The sequence below is a fragment of the Paramacrobiotus metropolitanus genome, unplaced genomic scaffold (assembly GCF_019649055.1).
Source record: "Paramacrobiotus metropolitanus isolate TYO unplaced genomic scaffold, Prichtersi_v1.0 Parri_scaffold0000074, whole genome shotgun sequence".
Taxonomy (NCBI): Eukaryota; Metazoa; Tardigrada; class Eutardigrada; order Parachela; family Macrobiotidae; genus Paramacrobiotus; species Paramacrobiotus metropolitanus.
The window spans coordinates 227185-246956 of record NW_026570294.1 but is presented as its reverse complement, the minus strand read 5'-3'; the positions used below and the strand labels follow the sequence as shown (position 1 = coordinate 246956).

Below are 19772 nucleotides of genomic sequence, written 5' to 3'. Positions count from 1 at the left end.
CGCTGCTATCGGCGTATCGCAGTTCGATGTAAATATTACGGCTAATTTTTTGTCAGCTGATGATTATGAGAAAAACGCAGCCTTGAACGCTTATTTGCAAATAAATGCTGTATAATTTTATCTAAAATCATGACGACTAATTTTCCAGCGAAGAATACCACGTGAATACCCAACTGACGCGGCAGTGTGGTACATTACAGTACACGAAAATTAACAATAAAATGCGCCTGTAGAGCGGTAAATATGTGGAATCGGGCGCGTACTTTAAAGTTTTTTTACTTAATTTTGTAAATTGTGCAATGCATATGTACGTACTTATTGTGACATGTCTTCGTACAGCGTATAACCATACGATTTAACTTCAGCTAGAAGTTTTTAAAACATACTAATATTGCACGTTGCGGAAGTTAACAATAAGGAAGCGAAGAAAATCTATCTATCTATCTATATAAAAGAATAAGAAGGTGCACAAAATTTGTGTGTGTCAGGGTCTAAGTCATAGACACGTTCAACCAAACTTGAATGTCTATATACCGTTCGATAGCCCAGAATGTGTAGATTTGTACAAAGTTATCAGATTTCAGAAAAACATGAACAATTTGGAGAAAAAATTCATAACTCTAACATGGAAAGTCTACGGGACGTCAAAACCAGTTAACGAGCGCAGTTAAGTGAGTAGCCGCCACCTGGCGCAGGTTGTGTGGCTCTGCTCAGTCTGCTGATTTTACCGTAACGGCGAAGAAGTACGGCTTCAGCATGCAAGTTGCAACACATTATCCCGTTCGTAGTCCAGTTCGTTTAATTTGCGTTTAAATTTTCGAAGGTAAAAGGCACACGTTGAAACTTTAAAGTGTGGTCGGTTGTCATTTCTGCAGATTTTTGCAAAACGTACTGTAAAAAACTACACGTAGTAATCTGTAGCTATGTATCTGACAGCTATTCCCGATTTCCCGTTTTGAAATTTGAGGGCAGGCACACGCGGAGTGTGCTTGCCCTCAAATGCCTCATTAGTTCGGGCAGCCCTCACTTTGTGCAGCTGCTGCAATAGTTTCGCAATGTAAATCTGTGGAAATTGCTACAATTTTAAACTGAAAAAAACCGGGAAATTTTGTGTTTGTTATGTTCAGTTTTTGTAAGCTTGGAAACTTCTTGCGAGCTATGCTGCCGTTCGGGTTTGAATACCCAATTTGATAGTTTCATATCAGCTGTGACACCGGGCGACACGAACCAGCGGATCTTGCGGAACAATATACGAGACATTCTGCGTAGTGCTTCGTAATTCCGTGGCACAGTAATGACAAAATCCCGAATTTACACAAATTAAAAGTACATACACAGCAATCTTAAAATTGGCGAAAATGGAAAATTAGATTTGCTTTTTGTGTTTTCTGAATTATCCTTTCAATCCACAAGTAGACGTGGAAAGTAAAAACTGAAAGCTAAAAGTAAAGGCGACTACTCCGTTACAAACTTTTAAAACCTTTTGTTTGGTTCACGACCGTTCTCATTACGCTCACACCGTGCACTTCATTGCGTACCATTTACCCGGTAAACTACCTTTTCGGTTTTCGCCTTTCACCGTCCGTTATGGTCCGACGTGAGAAAACACTTTGCAGTGTGTTTCCTGCACAATAATTTTGCTATCTTTGAAAAGATGTACGCGTTATTTTAAACATACCTAAATTCCAGAAATTATTATTCTTATACACTGCAACAATAAATTCTTGTGAATTTTATCAGAAATTATTCCGAACTGTATGTAGAGAAATTCATTGCGCGAAAACATAATAAATATTGGTATTTTGTCTGACTGTTAAAGTAGCAGCATACACGAAACACATACTATCTTGAAAAACGAAAATGAATGTACAGTACAGAAATATTTTGAAAGCAACCATGTGTGGTGAAAACAAATGCAAATATCAAGCAAAGGTAATTTTGAATTGGACCGTTGGGCCAGGCAGTAAAAGTAAGTAAGTAATGAACGGAGGGAAAAGTAGTACGAGTACCGACAGTTTCAAAGTTTTTTTGTGAACCGAAATAATACGAGTACGATTGAAAGGCAATGCGGAAGTGGTGAACCGAGTCGTCAAATTAATCATTTATTTTAAAAAGTTTAGACGGTGCCACCGCCCAGTGTTTTTGGTTGTTCCGCTGGCTGTTCATTAACAGTGACTGCTGATTTAGTACGTATTTAGCCCGATAGTGGTATTATTAACGAAAATAAGTACTGTACGATTGTAGTATTGTACGAGTAGGTCTCCATAATCCGCGCAATTTGCGCGGGGTCCACTAGTAATATAATAATTCGAAATGATATACGATTAATGATGTTCGAATTAGTAATTACTTAATTAATTATAATATGGTACTCCGAAATACATGAAACTACACCATACAGTGATACAGCATTCAGATTAGAGCATTTAATACATAAATACTGTTGCACTAAAAGCTTTACTTTGTGATGGTATTATATATATAGATATCGTTTGTGTTTTGTACAGTACGTACAGATAATTGATTTTGTGAGTGATCAGTGCTGCCCTATACAATAGCGCAGCGCTATTGTAGAGCGGCACTGTAGTGACATAAACTACAATTTTATGCGCAAAATGCGAATATGCAGAGTATCTGACCATGCATTCTGAACAAATAATTCAAAGACGCATAGCTAGCGCTAGGTGGTAGGAATGTACAGTACATAATTAAATAATATAACCGATGATCGAAGAGGCCATAATTATGTTCAACCAATTCCGGTAGAAGTACAGTTTATATTAGCATACTCTTCTTTGTTGTAGTTATACAAAGATTTTCCATAATTTTCTGTTAAGCGCAGTTACAATTACGGGTTTTATATTAAACGAGCCACCTGTACGTGCGTTGCTTGTCACCTAAAGAAACTCCGTGAAACACGCAGTACCAAATGTACGTAGTACGTACGCCCTTCAAACTACAATGACACAATGCATGACACGTATTTAAAATTTTTCAGTTTATTATCTCGTGCGTATAACTGTAGTCAATCAAACTCTTCGACGATTGGCGAGTAACGAACGGGCCGATGTAGATAATTGCAGTGCTCGAAACTCGAAAGTGATAGCACGAAAAGGATCAACAATTTGCGTGACCTCATGGGTCCCTGACAGAAACTGCGACTCAAAAGTGTTTGGGTCATTCCCGCCTTTTTGATTGTTTCTTTAATGTGTATTGTTTCTTTAATTAGAATTTCTTATTACTGTCTACATGCGCAGGCGCCGGCTGTCTATATGTTGTAATGTTATTTGGCCATTGCGCGCCTGAATAAAGCACATTTCCGCCTATTTCTAGGTAGAGGCTTAGAATCAACAAGTACGTATGTTCAAACTAACGGTGATGAAACGCATAATTATTGTATATACAAAATATCGAATTACAAAAAGTATACAGTGTTTTTTTGTCGATATCAAATGCACAAGACGTGCTGCATGCTTTCCGAGTAGCGTTGGGCTATGAAAGAACGATCTACCCTTCCTATGAGTGTGACCTTTCAACGGTCATTTTAACAGAAATTTTATATGTACCTTCCCGTATCACGGCATCAACATGTATTGAATACAGGTACTTGTGTACGAGTATTGCTTTTCTTGATATTTTTCATGTTAAAATTTCTTGATATTTTTTGGCAGCCGAAAAAAAACCAGGTCAAAGCATAAAGCATGCTGTAGTTGGACCAAAAACAACACATGTACAAGGAAAGTCCTTGAAGCACGGTTTTAGTACGCCTTATCGCGTCAGAATTCAAAATCCAGGGGATGTTAATATATATATTGCTAATAAACATTCCATTCCTATGCCTGGATCAAACACTATCAGATTTTTTTAAGATGCCAAATTAATATGCTTGATTGGCCAAATATTTAGACAGCTGTTTTTCTTCACGTGTACTGGCCACCGTTTTTTAGCTTTAAAATAACGCATTAAGAACCCTGTGGCAATTAAGCTGTATTATGTGTCACCATGTATCGAATTCTTTTTTTCTGAAGGTCACGTTTCTAATTAATCAAAATTACCGCAAATATGTCAACCGTATTCCTTAGATATTCTGGAAACTTTTAAGAAAAGTACAGTGCAAAATTTTCAATGATAACGAGGAAAAAATGTTTTAAAGTTTATTTGTAGAAGTGAGAAGTTATGCATTACTCATTACTGTACTTATATAAATATTCTGGACTCGTAGTCTACATACCAGTGTGAGTTAAACGGTATGATTGTGGGTTTAATTTGTGGCTTAAACCGCGTAAACGTAATATCTAATGATAAGATATTTTTTCCTTGATTTCACATAACTCGTTACACTTATTCCACACGAGTATTATAGATAGCGCTCAGTAAAACGCACGTGAAGTGTGTATTAAAAAAAAGAAATGTACGTGAAAAAGTTAAATCAATCTTGCATTATAGAAACTATTAATTTTGGCTCTATGAACACAATGAAGATGTTAATATATACGAATACATCTCCACGCGCTTTACCAACCTTGACTGATATCTCCCATTAACAACTTTACACCCTGGCAGCAACCAGTACATAAAACCCATAAAAAACCGTACCGGCATTGTGTGATTTATGAGCGATCACGTTTATAGTACTAATAAGCCACCAATGACATGATCTGATCTACGCGTAATTGATTAGGGTATTTGGCGTCGTGCCGGGGTATTTGGCAGAACATTCACTACTATAACTGCTCGACACACGTCCATAACCATGAATTGATGACAATTTCCACTCTGGTGACTTTTTCCCTGGAGCGGACGGGTATTTTCTTATCGGCGCTCATCTGTTGTTGTTAGTAGTATTCGATTCAGTTAGCATTTCCGGTGTCGACAGCGTGTGTCACCCAAATTACTGCTACATTTAATTAAATATTCCGGTACCGTCGTACAAATGGATTCTCTGCATATTGTTTCCGTATTTGCGGTTATCCTAGCGGTTTCCCGTCTGGCATTCGGTAGAGACAAATCAGATAGCATTTTTTTAAACTAATTAATGTCGGTTAACATAATTATAATGTGAATATGCTAATTTTTGATTTTGTAAAAAGTTTTGATATTTCATAATAATTAATTTTTATGTTGTTTGTTTGACTTTTTACTTAGCATTTTTAAATGCTTTATTTATTATTATTTTTATAATTGTTGCTTGGTTCTAATAATTTGACGTATATGTTTCACGCGCGGTATTAGCGAAAATTAACCATGCGGGAAGCGCAAAATTAAGTACTTTGTAGCACTGATTGTGCTTGTTGTGAAGGTGAAACACTCTCCAATAATGGAACGGTCACTGTTCCCCTCAGCGCCAGCAATGATACCATTGTGGTTACACTGGCCCACACCGCCGTTCCACTCAACACCAGTAATGCCAATTCCAACATCACTCTAGATCATCAGAATGTGGCGGTAGTTGAGGATAAACCTAAAGGTCACGGGCCACCACACTGGGGATATGTGCGACTGAAGAGTGCACTGCGTTCCAGCAAAGGTGAGCATACGGGACAAATGCTGCTTTTCTCAAATATATGTAAAACTATTTTATAAGATATTTAAGATACTTCCGGCATTTGCAATATGCCAACTGAACTGGTCATACAATAATGATCAAGGGGTTAAATAAGTACAAGGTACTTTAATAAGTATACATGCAAGTGCATTAATACATACAACCTGATACACTACTGCAGTTTTTAGCCTCTTTTCTGTATAATTAAATCATGAAGCCAACATTTAATAGGTTATTTACTCGTTGAAGAGAGCATTGGTTGCTTGATCGTTTATATACGTCCATTGTCTCCCGTAAAAATTCCTTTGCCATGTATAATTAGTCAACAATGATTAGACAAATTGGAAACAATGAAAACAGATAACATTCTTTTCGCTTGAAGCGATGCGGGAATTTATGTGTCTATCTGACTAAGGGCGCATTCGCTAAGTGGTTTGTAATTAATAGAAGCCATTGTTTTCACATCGTTTAAAATGTCGACATTCAGCACATTCTATGTTTTGCACAGTTTACGAGTCTCTTAATAATCTGCTTTCGTCACGTATCTGTACAATATTAATTTTGCGCGTACTTGCGTATTAGCGCAGCATTTGTGCATGCATTTATTTATGCACGGTTTTTTCAACTTCCTTAAAATTATTTTATCATTACCATCATTTGTGTTATTTGTAAATTGTAGTGCACATGCTTGTGCATGATATTGTATACTTCTCTGCCTTTGTTTGTGCGGGTGGAAAAAAACTCTTTGCATGCGCGGTTTGTGCTACTCGTAGATTACATATTATTTTACTCTGCATTGTGTACAGTTACTGCGCTATGGATTAATTACTATTTTACTATTGTAAGAGTACGTTTTGGGTGCGTAAAATGTAAGCCGTTGTAAGACATTGCTCCGCTCACAAATCTGATTGTTATGTCGAGTACATCAATTAGCAAAGGTCTTCGTTGAGCCCAACAACGATGAGCATTGTGTGTCTTGTAGAAAGCGATGATGATCTGGATCCGGAAAACTGGCAGAAAGCGTTTCCACAGTGCAACTCATCCCGCTTTGACAGCCGTCAATCACCCATTAACATCAACACGAAAACGGTTCAGCGTGACGCATCGCTCGGTCCCATCGAAACTGTCCGCTACTCGTTAGAGCCCCGTAAAAGCACCTGGGATGCTATTAATAACGGGCATGTCGGTAAGTCTTGGAGCTACAACGTTAACAAACATCTTGAAGTGTGTTCTTTGGACACTTACGCAATTAGTAATTACATATTTAAAAGTTGCAAGCAAATTACAACGCCAAATGGAACATTTAGTAACAGATTTCCTACAATATTTAATTCGGTATTACATAACGGCACGCTTAGAAATACTTGTACTTCAGTTTTAGTATGCCATCGCAAATGGACGAGTATAATATAGTACAGCGATGTACATTTCGTATTTCACTTGCTTGTATGTTTGTATTATACACACTACGATTTCTTCCTGTTTCTTCACAGTCCAGTTTAGCGGCAACTACGTGACCCCACCGGAAATTCACGGCGGCGGACTGCCCGATGATTATGTGTTCCTCCAGTTCCACTTTCACTGGGGCGGCACCAACGCTCGGGGATCCGAACACGCCATTGATGAGCGCCGTTTCCCGTTAGAAGTAAGAACGCATTTCTGCATTGTCATCTGTTCACGTGAAAGGTGTAAAATTTACGATCCATGTCGCCATAAATCTAGTGGTGGAGCTCATGGTTAAACGATCAACAGGTTCAAGCTTAATAGAGTACTTTAGTGCGGCGTCGTTTTACGTGGTCTTTTTTATGTGGTTTCTTGTTTTCCTGTTCGATCGATTATTTTCCGTAATTGTACTTTTAACGCACGGTCATTTTATGGTGTACAGTGTGGTGAATTATGTGACATTTCGGTGTCTTAGCTCCATATTGTGCATCGGCGCAGCGTCGAATTCGATGATGAAGCACTTTCCGACAAAGTCGGCCTGGCGGTGCTCGGTGTGCTGTTTGAGCTGGTGGATGAACCGCAGAATGTGACCAGCAATAAGCATTTGGAGCAACTGAGCGTCCTGCTAGATGCCGTTGATGACCTTGACGACCCAGGTACTTTATTCGAATTGGTTGGAGATTTGCGTTCTTCGAAATTTCGAGGAACACAAAATGTTTTCTTATGCACATTTTTGTTCCTCGTCCGACATCTTACATACCGGCTGAAAAAGGATACTCGGGAATTTAATTTTTGATATATCACAAAATTTGATACCTTATTACTGAAAGGTCATGCACGTTGTGAACTGTCACGGTGGTGGGCGATGTAAGGCAAAAAGGTCACTAACGTACTTACCCGTTTTGTGTATTTGTACCGTCGCGCACAATGGAGTGTCCAAACGCTAAATACTGTATATTTCACTTTGCAGATATTACCGCTTAGCTTTTGCACGTTTTCCAGAGAATACTTGCTTAAATTACAGTATATTATACTTAACATACAGAGTATATTGTACAATCTTCTTCGGTTAATAATTCGATACCGTGTATTCCACAGGAGAGAAGCGCAAAATCATCCTCCGCGGATTTGAACTAGGCGAAGTTCTGCCGGAAAATCGCACTTTCTACCGGTACATGGGCTCGCTGACCACCCCGCCGTGTGCCGAAGCCGCCGTTTGGAGTGTCTTCTCCACACCGATGCCCATCACCGAACGATACCTGCAGAAATTCCGCAAGCTGCGCATACGACCAGCGGCACGGCGAATGGAAGTGGATGATTTGGACGATAACTTAATGGATAACTACCGACCGTTGCAGCCGTTGTCGGGAAGAAATATTACTATGTTCCTGGATAAGCCTATATCATCCAACGTTATCCGGTCCATTCCGGATGTGGTTATAACGAGTGTCAATGCAACAAAGGCCCCCAACACCGGCAAAACGGATGCGAAGATAACACTGAATGTATCGGTAAAAAACGAGCCGCAACCGATACATAAAGATAAAGCTTCGGGAGCTGTACATTTTCCTGCTTCGTGGATTTTCGTTGTAGTGTCTTTGTTTTGCCTCTGTATTAATGCGGAACAGTCATTAGGTTGAGAGCTGAGAGAAACTTGTTAGTTGAACTGATGTAAACGGTATGGCGACTGAGTGAATCGTATTATCGTGATACTGTACACAAATTTTGTTTCTGGGGCCGGGTTACATTACTTACTTAAATAAAAATATTGGACTGGATGTCAGCCATAAGATATGTGCTTAAGACGTCTAGAAGTCCTTACAAACGTAACTGATGTAAATACTAAATCCAAACGTTAGATTATCAACAATATATTATTAACATGAACAATTTTATATAGTTAACAATTATTAACAATTTCCACTGTCCAAACGGTAAACTGTTGCATAAAGTTCGTCTTCTGCCTTCGCTTGACGAGTAGCTGCCACCTAGCGCAGTTTGCTCAGGCCGCAAGGCTCGCTAGTTAAATACGTAACACGTTTTGGATTTAACTTTTAATTTTGGAAACTGGCCACGCGTGGCAGCTGGATTTTTGACAACCAAGTGCTTTACAGAGGAAGTTTTTACATATTTTCGCCAGTGTTCAGATTTTATCCCCGTTTTCTGTTATTGAATTCACACTACAGACAGTTCTACAGTACTTATCAGATATGGCAGAATGTTTGAGATGCATTACTTCTAGCCAACGACACGAACCATCCGAGAGTCCATCCCCGCTGAAACTCGATGGATCCGCATTTCTCCGCGGACTACATGTAGCTCGTAACGATCTGTGCGATGTGTCGTTGCGGGGCGCGGATGATCCGTTCAAACCAGTGCAGCCGATTCCCTGCCATCGCATTCTGCTGATGGCGCACAGCGGCTGGTTCCGACGCATGCTGCTCTCCCCGATGAAGGAGTCCAGACAGGATACCATCCAGCTGCACAGCGTTCCCCATGACATTCTGCAGCAGTGAGTGGTAACTGCGAATTTTTTTTTGTATGTAGTTTGATTGCCGAACAAGTGTACGGTATTGTTGGCGCGTTGCAGATTGGTGGGCTACATGTACTCCTTCAAGATCAACGTGGACGCTGGCAACGCTCTTTTTCTGCTGCAGGCAGCGGACATGTTGGAGATGGAAGAGATTGTAAAGGTGTGTAAGGGTTTCCTGCGGGCCAACATTGACTCCACCAACTGCCTCACCATCTACCACGGGGCACAGCAGCTATCCTTCAATAATCTGGCAGAGTAGTGTTTTGCCTTTGCACTGGAGCACTTCAACTGCGTCAGCTCGTCGGAGGGATTTCTGAGCCTGGATGCGACTGAGGTTTGTTCAGCAGTGTGCACAGGGCTGCACTGCCGTTAACGTTAACTACGCTGCTGTCTGGTTTTGCAGGTCACGCAACTGATCAACTCTGACGAGCTGAACGTGGAGAAGGAGGAGCAGGTGGTTGCGGCAGTTGTGCGCTGGTTGGATCATTCTCCTGCTCCACGACTCCAGTACTTAGCGGAGATGGCGCGACATCTTCGAGTTGATTTTTTGACGAACGATTATTTGGCTTCCCTCCCCGGCACTCCCGTTGGTCAACTGCTGCACGAGACTATCATGCCAAGCTCTGTACGCGATAGCGCACCGCGCAACAGCTATGGTCAGTTGATGAACTTGTTTGCAACTTCAGTGGGTACCGTACAAGAGCGAGGATAACGATTGCATTTGCACCCACTCTATTGTGTGTAAAATCCAGTTATGTACCCCATACCGTAAATCTGAGACTACTTAACCACACAATTGTAAAAATTATAAGGCAAGAATCTGAGCTGTAAAAATGAGTAAATTACGCAGCGGTGCAGGTACGAATCAATTTACCAGGTACGCTACCACCAAAGGGTAACTAGATTTCAATCAAAACAGGGTGCGTGCACTCGATATCGTTGCCCTTGCACGGTAAACTTGATTGCAGCACGTTTATGGTATATTTGCAGGACCGGTCATCGGTACTTTCTGGGTCGACAGGTGGCCCCAGAATCCCACAGCGGGCATTGCCTGCCGGGATCCGCTGACTTCCACAAGCTGGAGTTTTTCTTGCTCCCTTCCGCCGATTCAGAGTATGAGTGATGCGACTTTTGTCATGAAGAACGATTGCCTGCTCGTCTACGTTGTGGGAAAAACGGGCGGCGGCGAGAGCGCAGTCTGTCACCACCTGCAGGTGTACGAAGTCAATCTGGATGAGTGGATGATTTTAGCGACGCTTCCCGACCACGAGTACTGCAAGCCGGTCGTCATTTGTGATCAGGTGTACCGTGTATGCGCTGGTTGACGGGAGGGTGTACGCGTACGAGGACGAGCGACAATGTATGACCGCCAGAGCACACATGCCGTTGTTTGTGCGGGACAGTGCGATTGTGGCGTACGAGGGCCGCTTGTACGTGTTTGGAGGACGTCAAAAGAAGCGGCAGCGGCTAACCAACTCCATGATGGCGGCAGTCGTTTACTGCTACAACCCTGCCAGCGACGTCTGGGAGGAGTTGGCGCCAGGGTGCAGTGCCTGCGTGGGCCCCGATGGACTCATCTATGTCGCTGGTCAGTGTCCCTTAATTAGCGGAACATAAGGTATTGGGCAAAGTGTTCAGTACCAGTATATGGTACTGAACATATGGTATTCAATGCTAGATGGACAATTTGTTTGGCAGAAATTGTTCTTAATTTTCTGTGTGGCGTTTATGTAATAGGAATGCGATTCTTACATCCTGATCCGCCGTAGTATTTATTTTCATTTTACGCGAATTTGTGTAACGTTCTACGGTTGCAGGCCGCGCGCGAGAGGGCCTGTGAATGCAGCTGAGCGTTTCTTACGTATATGGTTTCATAATTATAGCGAAAGTGTGATTGCTGAAGTATTTGTAGTCCGTAATAGGTATAATGTACCTTAGCGCCCTTTTATGGTGTTTCTGTTGAATTGATAGGCGGTCGTACCGAACAATTTGCCAAGAATTCAGCGCTGGCCTGTGTGGAGGCATACGATGTGCGGACGAACCAGTGGCAGCCGAAACGTGAGTACGACGTGGGTAGCTATGGTTAAGAGCGTCAAGAGTCAGTTACATGGTGATTCCGTTAACGGTTAGCCGATTGTTTAGCAACTAACTGGTAATAACTGAAGCTATAAGGTCGGAGCGGAGCGTAGGCGTTTTTACGGTACTGAAAATGACCGTTAATAAGAGCCAGAGCCTAAAATAGTGGAATTTTAAAGATTGACGCCCCCTGGGTGGCCGTTGCCCCCGCGTGAAAAGCAAAAACGCGGTGCAAATTAACCTGCCCTGACTGGTGAGATGTGGTTAGCAGCGCAAATCACAATTTGAATGGGAAAAACCGTAAGCAGCCTTAAGCATTTAATTAGCAGTTTTCTGAAATCCAGACGGGCGAAAATGAAAAACTTTAGCTTGGAAGATTCTCTGCGGAATGTCTCGCAATCGGCGAACACTTCTACTTTTTTTATGACACCGGCATTGTTATCGTTCAGCCTTGCGGTAGCAGATGTGTAGGGTGTGTTAAGTACTAGTGTTAAGTATTAGCAGATGTGTATAATGCGTTCATTTCACACATTCGTATCGATAGCGCTTTAAATTAGTTCTCTCTGCCATTTCAGAAACAGCAAAAACAACTCTTGAATTATTTTGGTATGAGTAACTAGTACTTATCAAAGACGGGAGGGGGCCGGTCCCTTACCCGGGGGGGGGGGGGAGTCTTAAAGGCGGAGATTTTCTGTCGTTTTCTGCTTGTATATACGAATTCCTCTAGAGTAAGCATCGGCTAAATTTCCTGCTGTATATACAGGTACACGGTATAATGATTATTGCATATCGATATTTACCCTTTGTATACGCATCGTTAAAACCATGGTGATAGCCTCGCAAAATTTTATTATGACTGCTGCAAACCGCTCATCTATTCTATAGGATGCTCTCACAAACAAAATCTTTCTGTTGCGGGCAGATGTTGGGCAATGTTCAGAAGTTCAACTGCAGCGAATGAACTGGTAATATTGTGCAACGTAATACTGTCATCGAACAAAAAAGCACGGAAGAAATAAATTTTATACTTCTATACATCAGGCGTGTTTGTGGCAACCGTGAAGAGCCTACGTGAAACACATGGGGCAAAGTGGCGAAAACAGCTAGAGTAGTCAGAACATAATGAGCCCGTTAGATACGGAAGAAAGAACCGACTGTCACCAACCACCATGCCAGCTAGCCACACGCCGCGTTAGCAGCATCACATCGCCGCATCCTCTTCTCGATCTGCCGCGGAATCACGCCGAGAAATCGACCACACCTCAGGCTCCTGCCCGACGCTGTGCAGCTGTCGCCGCACCACTGGGCCGAGTGCATCGCCACCGCACACGCTGTCCAACTATCCGTTGCCGTGTCGTAGCTCTCCATGGCCGGTATCCTCCACCCTTCCTTCTCCACTGGATGGCAGCCACCCACGGCGTACAGTGTGCTTTTCAGCAACACTAGCTTGAGGTCCGTTCTGGCGCACTTCATAGTTCATATCTCCTAAACCGCAACAGCCGTTTTAACGCTTTACGGATCTCAGTGTTGCCCGAACAGTACTTTACCGAATCGTGCAACTCATATCAGCTCTTAATAAGAGCTCATATGAGCCGCTAATTAGTAGAAGCGAAAAACCGGCGCCCAAAGACCAACCCATCGGCTAAAGACGCTGCTTATTTTAATGGGGTGCATCGTTAATTTTCGTGTTGAACTTGAATCTGATTTACTAATTCGGACTACAGAATTGTGTTTTCTCAGGCTATCCAGTTGGCTATTTTTTATACATCGGAATAGGCTAGGATTTCAAGTTACGAAAATTAACAGCAATACGTTACAACGCGTCTCGTTGCGGTAACCTTATGTGCAGCGTTCGGCATTCACAACACATAAAAAATATTTGTACATGCTTTTCGAAGTTTAAAAAATTTGCGCCCCCCTGGGGGGTGGCCCCAGTTCACCACAAGTGGGATCGGCGGGAGTTAGTCGCGCATTAATCAGAACATTGTAAATGCTATTCGGACGTCAGGGCATTTAGAAAATGGATTACACTGAAACCATTACACAATCCGCAAAAGAAAGAAGGCACCCAAAATCGTTCACATGGAAGTGCCAGATCTAGATATGATACGGCTGGGACAAATAATCGTTTGGATGAAGCATTGACGGTGAGAAAGATAGGCAACGCGCCCACATAATCTACGTCTTCAAAATGTTAGGCGCCTATTGTACACCTGGCAGCGCAAAGCAGTTCCGCGGAAAAGGCATGTATCTGAGCACACAATAAAAGCAGAGGATAAATGCGGCGATTCTATGGCATTTTGGAAAATAATTCCGTTGAAGCCATGATGCATCCAGGCACCACGGAAGAAGAGGCACGCTAAGCTTTTATACAATACCAGATATATAAAACGATTTGCGCAGTAAATTCTCAGGAAGAATCGCTATCTGGAAACGGACAGAAGATTAATCAGCGCGCATTGTTCTTCCGTGTTGTGTGGATATTTGGTATAACAGAATTCATTTTCCACTCGAAGGAACAAAATTAATAATAATAGTACGTCATATTAAAACTATTACTACATGCACTATTACTAAATGTACATGCACGAAAACTTTTACTTTCGCAGACTCCCAAACACTTTTTTGTTTCGGTTTATGACATTATGTAGCCAGAAGATTTGTATACATTGGCGTGAAAACCGTTTGTGCGCGCAACAACCGGTTCGGCAGTTATGGCTGTTAGAAAATTCCAAAAAGTTTAAATCCGTTTATGTGTACCAAAAGTCTCATTATGGACCGATCTTTTTCAAATTTTGCACGTAAATGCGCATACCCATGAGAAACGTTTTTACACCGATCCACTGCTTTAGCATGTTTTGAAATTTTAAAATGAATTTCAAAAATTTTAAGGTTTATTTTAAAATTTGAAAAAAATCATGGAAGTCTGAATCGGTGTAAAAACGATCTTGATGGACATGTGCATTTACGTGCAAAATTTGAGGGAGATCGGTCGATAATGAGACTTTTGGTAACCTGAACGCATTTAAACTTTTTGGAATTTTCTAACAGCCATAACTCCCGAACCGGATGTTGCGCGCACAAACGGTTTTCACTCCAGTGTATGCAAATCTTTTGGCTACAAAACGTCATAAACCGAAACAAAAACGTGTTTGGGAGTGCGGGAAAGCGAAAGTTTTCGTGCATGCACACGAATTTGGTGCCATGTACTGCCCCACTTCCCTTAACTTGATCGGCAATTTCTCACCGCCGACCGCTCAGCCTGCAGCCATCACCGGATGCCGGCAGACAGGGTATTCCAGTAATGAAGCCGGCCATACCTTCAGATTTTTTTTCATAGCAGACAAGGTTTTTTTTGTGCTGGCAGTTGAAACTACAATAACTGTGTATTCTTGTCGAATAAAAGCAAAAAATACCAATACTTTGAGCGTTATTAGAATTATTTCGTTTTCGTTTCTCAGCCTTTTCCCTCGTTTTTCCTCTCATACATTGTTAACGGCTTAGTTTGCGTCACAGTATCAGACATAACCGACCCTTCGACAAAATGTCGACAAAAATATTAACAATGTACTTTTCTCGTCGTCGTAAATATCCGAAATACGAGTATTACAAAATGCAATAAATTTTATTCTCACGTTCCATACTCGTGTACGATGTACGATGTGCGTTCCATGTTCCATGTACGAACATAAAAATTAATACGTTTTCCCTTCGTATGTAAAGTACATACTCGTGTGTAAGTACTTTCATCATGTTTCAAGTGATGTTATTACAGTATTATATTTTACGAAATACTCGGCATTTCGTAATAGTCGTATTCGGATGCAAAGCATATTGATCCCAGCCCTTGCTGGCGATGACGTTCAATTTATATGCGTATGCCGGTTAGTTGTAAAAGGGCTACTGTGATATTTGGACCGGCACAAACATGGTAAAGTTATTACCACGTAAAGTTATTAGTTGTTAGAATTGTCACCACATCAGGTGTTCTTCCTGTTAGCAGCTAAAGTACGAACTCGTACAGTACATTAGCGTTCACGATCAAGCTTTTCACGGCCGGGCATTATATTATTTTGTTGTTCACTTGTGCAACGGTTTGTCCGACAACGGTTGCAGAAGGCACTGTTTTGTCTACATAAACATACAGTACTACCCAGTACCCACTACGGCACAACCCAGTACGTACAGTCGGTACAGTACACGTTAAATGCTTTGATTTGATTTGGCTGGATTTTTGACGAGATGGATTTTTTACGAGTTGGATTTGGTTGGATTTTTTTATAAAGAGAGCCTTTGTATTTCGATTATTTTCATCGGTGTTCATCAATCATCATCGTAGTCAGCGTTTATTTCCGTTCTTTTGTCCATTAGCTCACGCTACAAGGCTACAGTATAAAATATGGCAGAATGTGCGACATGCGTTACTCGGTCTTCTCGCCAACGGCACGATCCATCCGAGAATCCATCTCCGCTAAAACGCGATGGATCCGTATTTCTCCACGGACTGCAGGGAGCCCGTCACGATCTGTGCGATGTGTCGTTGCGGGGCGCGGATGATCCGTCCAAACCAGTGCAGGCAGTTCCCTGCCATCGCATTGTGCTGATGGCGAGCAGTGGCTGGTTCCGACGCATGCTGCTCTCCCCGATGAAGGAGTCGAGGCAGGATACGATCCAGCTGCACAGCGTTCCCCACCATATTCTTGAGCAGTAAATGCGCTTATGGATTTGTAGCTCGATTACTGACCGAGTGTGCGGTATTGTTAGCGTTGGCTCGATTACTGTATTGTTGGCTTTGCAGATTGGTGGACTGTATTTATGGCTTCGAGATTGCCGTGGACGCTGACAACGCTCTTTTCCTGCTGAAGGCAGCGGACATGCTGGAGATGGGACAGATTGTGGAGGCGTGTAAGAGCTTCCTGCGGGCCAACATCGATCTGACCAACTGGCTGACTATCTGGCGCGGGGCCCGGCAGCTGTCCTGTCGGGATTTGGCGGAGGAATGTCTGGCATTTGCACTGGAGCACTTCCACTGTATAACCCCGTCGGAGGAGTTTCTGGATATGGATGCGGCTGAAGTGTGTTATTTTGGGCTTGGGTGCGTTCGTTCTACCTTAACCAGATTGGTTTTTGTTTTTTCAGATACAGCAGTTGATTGGGTCCGACGAGCTGAACGTGGAGAAGGAGGAGCAGGTGGCTGCGGCGGTTGTACGTTGGCTGGATCGTTCACCCGTAACCCGACTGCCGCACGCGGCGGACGCGTCGCGACATATTCGTGCAGGTTTGCTGACGGCCGACTACATGGCTTCCCTTCCCGACACGTCCACTGGACAACACTTGCACCAGGCTATCCAATCGGTCCTTGCTCGCGACAGCGCCTCCACACTGCGGAACTCCTATGGTTAGTTGTTTTTGGTGGTGGCTTGTGTGCTTTTTGGGGTTATCCGTTTTTACAAATATCTTTATAATTTCTTGAATTTGCTGTTTGCGGTAAGAGGCTTTTCATCTTGGAGCCGGTAGTTCTGTACGTCCTTTGGGTATTTACAGAGCCAATAATGGTCTCACTGTGGGATCACGGAACGGATAAGCATCGTACGGCTGGCATTGCCTATCTGGATCCGCGGACGTTTAGAAGCTGGAGCGTGCCGTGCGCGCCTCCACCGAGCCGGTGGCGGCCTGATGCGATCTATGCCGTCAAGAACGGTCGCCTGCTCGTCTACGTTGTGACGAAAAAGGATGATACGACCCAGCAACTACACGTGTACGATGCCGGCGCGGATCAGTGGACGTATCTGACGGTGTTTCCCGTTCAACACCCTGCCATGCCGCTGGCCGTCCTCCACGAGCAGGTGTTCGTGATGGTGGACGGCCGAATGTGCGCGTACGATGAGGGGCTGCAACAAATGATTGTCCGCGCGCCAATGCCGCTGTCCGTCTTCTTACCGTCCAGTGCGATTGTCTCTTGCGAGAGCCGCATCTACGTTTTTGGTGGGTATTGCAGGAATCGGCAGCTGCTCGGCAACTCCATGACAGCGGACACCGCTTACTGCTACGATCCGGCCCGCGACGTCTGGGAGGAGCTGGCACCGATGCCGACAGCGCGCGCCCGTTGTAGCGCGTGCGTGGGCCCGGATGGTCTCATCTAATTTCTGGTCAGTGTAGTGTACATAGCTGCAACAGGTGTTTTATTCGCATCGGCCATCGAGCGCAACGAGATGCTACTGTTAAGCCTTCGTCAAGAGCATAAAATTTGTCTGACGCCACGAAGAGCGTACGTCACGCTTTCCAAATTCCACAAATCCAGTACCATTTTTCAGTGGTACTGGCGCTCGCTCGGTGCACTGATCTAGTTAACAACCACCGCTAGTAAAAACAGTACGTACTCGCTGTTTAGCGCTCACTCTCAGCAACAGCAGTATTAATTTTTACGTACGTTCGTTTAATATGTTTATTTTATTTACAGTACCTTTTGTTGTACTCGGCTAAAGAAAATAACAGTTCCGTCTGGATTTAAACTCCAAACGCAGTTTGATATCTTCCGCTTGATAGGCGGCTGTACCAGTCGTTCCATGGGTTCCGCTCTGGCATGTGTGGAGGCGTTCAATGTGCAGACGAACCAGTGGCAGTCGAAGCGTGAGTGCGATTGGGCTTTTTGGTGTTCCAATTTAACCGCTCTTGCTGTTACGCTGCAGACGGCTAATTACTTCTTGGATATAGGGTGCATGTTATTCTACACACGGTTAATTAAATACATATTTGGATGCAGGGGGCATGAATTTCGCCAGGACGGATTTGGGGCTAGTGCTGGTGAAAGACAGACTGTACGCTGTGGGTGGTTGTCATGCGACGGAGGAAGCAGTGAGCTCGGCGATGGAGTGCTACGACCCGGCAGAGGACAGCTGGTCGGTGTGTGAAGCGGCGCAGCATTCAGTCCCGTGGTGCGGCTTGCACTGTGCAGCACCGCAGCAGTTTATGCCGCGCTATCGCACCTTAGCGGTGGTGCAGCGGCACAGCATCCGGAAGCGGACGCCGCGACCGGATGCTGCCATCTGTGGCTAGCTGGTGATGGCTGGTGGTTATGGCTTCAATGTCCCTTCGTTTCCCCAATATTCCTGTCCTAGTTATTTCCATAGTACTAAAGCGGATGAATGTTGTCTTAGCGGTTCAAAATGTGGACTACTGGTTCTGACCAGCTTGTCATGAGCTATAATGATTAGACCCATTATCGGAAGCTTTCCATTTTATTTTTAAACTTGATTTTAGTTCAGTTTTTTCTTCCGTTCGTACGGGACGACATTATAATAAATTAGGCGTGTGGTCTGGCCGCACAGGGATGTGGTGTTTCTCTCGCTTCTGATAATCGTGGATTCGTAATCATAGCTGATTCATGACATTGCATCCTTTTCCAACCCCATTCGTAAGCTCCCTCGAAGCGCTGAATAATCAGTTCGAGTTGAAATGCTTTTATAAGAGCATCGTTTCAGTATGTAAAAAAGGCTTGATGTTGTCTTATCGTTTTACGAGGATCTGACTAGCTGCTCTGACCAGTGTGCAAGAACACAGCATCGCTGTGCAGATTTATCGGAAGCTGGCCATACTGTTTCTAATATGTATTATTTTGACTTTAGTTTTGGTTCGTTGTGTCTTACGTACGACGTACGACCCTAACCTTTAGAAAACCGGGCATGTGAATTGTGATCCTTTTTCTCCCGCTCTACGGATAGGTTATCACAATCGTAGCTGCTTTGAGAATGGAATGAATGAACTCACAATTAAATCCTGTTTTTTACCTATGACGGACGGAGGAGACGTCGGAAAACTGCGCTAACGCTTTTTCCTTTGAAGTTAGCGTAGTCCATTACATTACCTAAAGGACAAAGAGTAATCTTGCGAGAAAGCGGTCTTCCATATTGGAAAACGAGAACTCGCATCCGGCCTCATCTGCTTCGGCTTTTCTTGCGTGAAAATGCAAAGCGATTTGCCGATAGAGCCAGTCTTCCCGTAGAACATGCTTTGATCCATTAAACACAGAAGAGCACCACTTAAAAGAATACTTTCATTAACAAGCTCGACTGGGCGCTCCATTTCTCTTAATTATTGCACCATATCCAGAATGTACCGAGTAGGAGATACCCGTCGCCTCTTGGAGCATATGTTCCTCGAAGTAATGACCTATCG

General features: G+C 43.2%; 3 protein-coding genes across 4 annotated transcripts; all 3 read left to right on the top strand.

The window, feature by feature from the left end:
• Positions 1 to 4785: 4785 nt before the first annotated feature.
• Positions 4786 to 8765, top strand: LOC129595096 (carbonic anhydrase 2-like). Its single transcript, XM_055492010.1, has 6 exons — positions 4786 to 4997; positions 5300 to 5527; positions 6528 to 6731; positions 7039 to 7190; positions 7464 to 7644; positions 8087 to 8765. The coding sequence occupies exons 1-6, from the start codon at positions 4934 to 4936 to the stop codon at positions 8626 to 8628; spliced, it is 1371 nt and encodes a 456-aa protein (XP_055347985.1). The 5' UTR covers positions 4786 to 4933; the 3' UTR covers positions 8629 to 8765.
• Positions 8766 to 9198: 433 nt separating this feature from the next.
• Positions 9199 to 10846, top strand: LOC129595103 (kelch-like protein diablo). Its single transcript, XM_055492016.1, has 4 exons — positions 9199 to 9500; positions 9579 to 9744; positions 9925 to 10177; positions 10512 to 10846. Exons 1-4 carry the CDS (start codon positions 9199 to 9201, stop codon positions 10844 to 10846), a joined length of 1056 nt encoding a protein of 351 aa, XP_055347991.1.
• Positions 9401 to 18391, top strand: LOC129595135 (kelch-like protein 3). 2 transcript variants are annotated; one of them, XM_055492051.1, is made up of 9 exons: positions 9401 to 9504; positions 9646 to 9855; positions 9925 to 10177; positions 10512 to 11109; positions 11493 to 11579; positions 16396 to 16672; positions 16737 to 16995; positions 17142 to 17746; positions 18058 to 18159. In XM_055492051.1, the coding sequence occupies exons 4-8, from the start codon at positions 10880 to 10882 to the stop codon at positions 17738 to 17740; spliced, it is 1452 nt and encodes a 483-aa protein (XP_055348026.1). In that variant the 5' UTR covers positions 9401 to 9504; positions 9646 to 9855; positions 9925 to 10177; positions 10512 to 10879; the 3' UTR covers positions 17741 to 17746; positions 18058 to 18159. The 2 variants fall into 2 exon arrangements, 1 of the variants encoding a protein (XP_055348026.1); XR_008691274.1 differs by lacking the exons at positions 9401 to 9504; positions 9646 to 9855; positions 9925 to 10177 and adding exons at positions 15969 to 16304; positions 18361 to 18391 and having other exon boundaries at positions 11068 to 11109; positions 18144 to 18227.
• The last annotated feature ends 1381 nt before the right edge of the window (positions 18392 to 19772 follow it).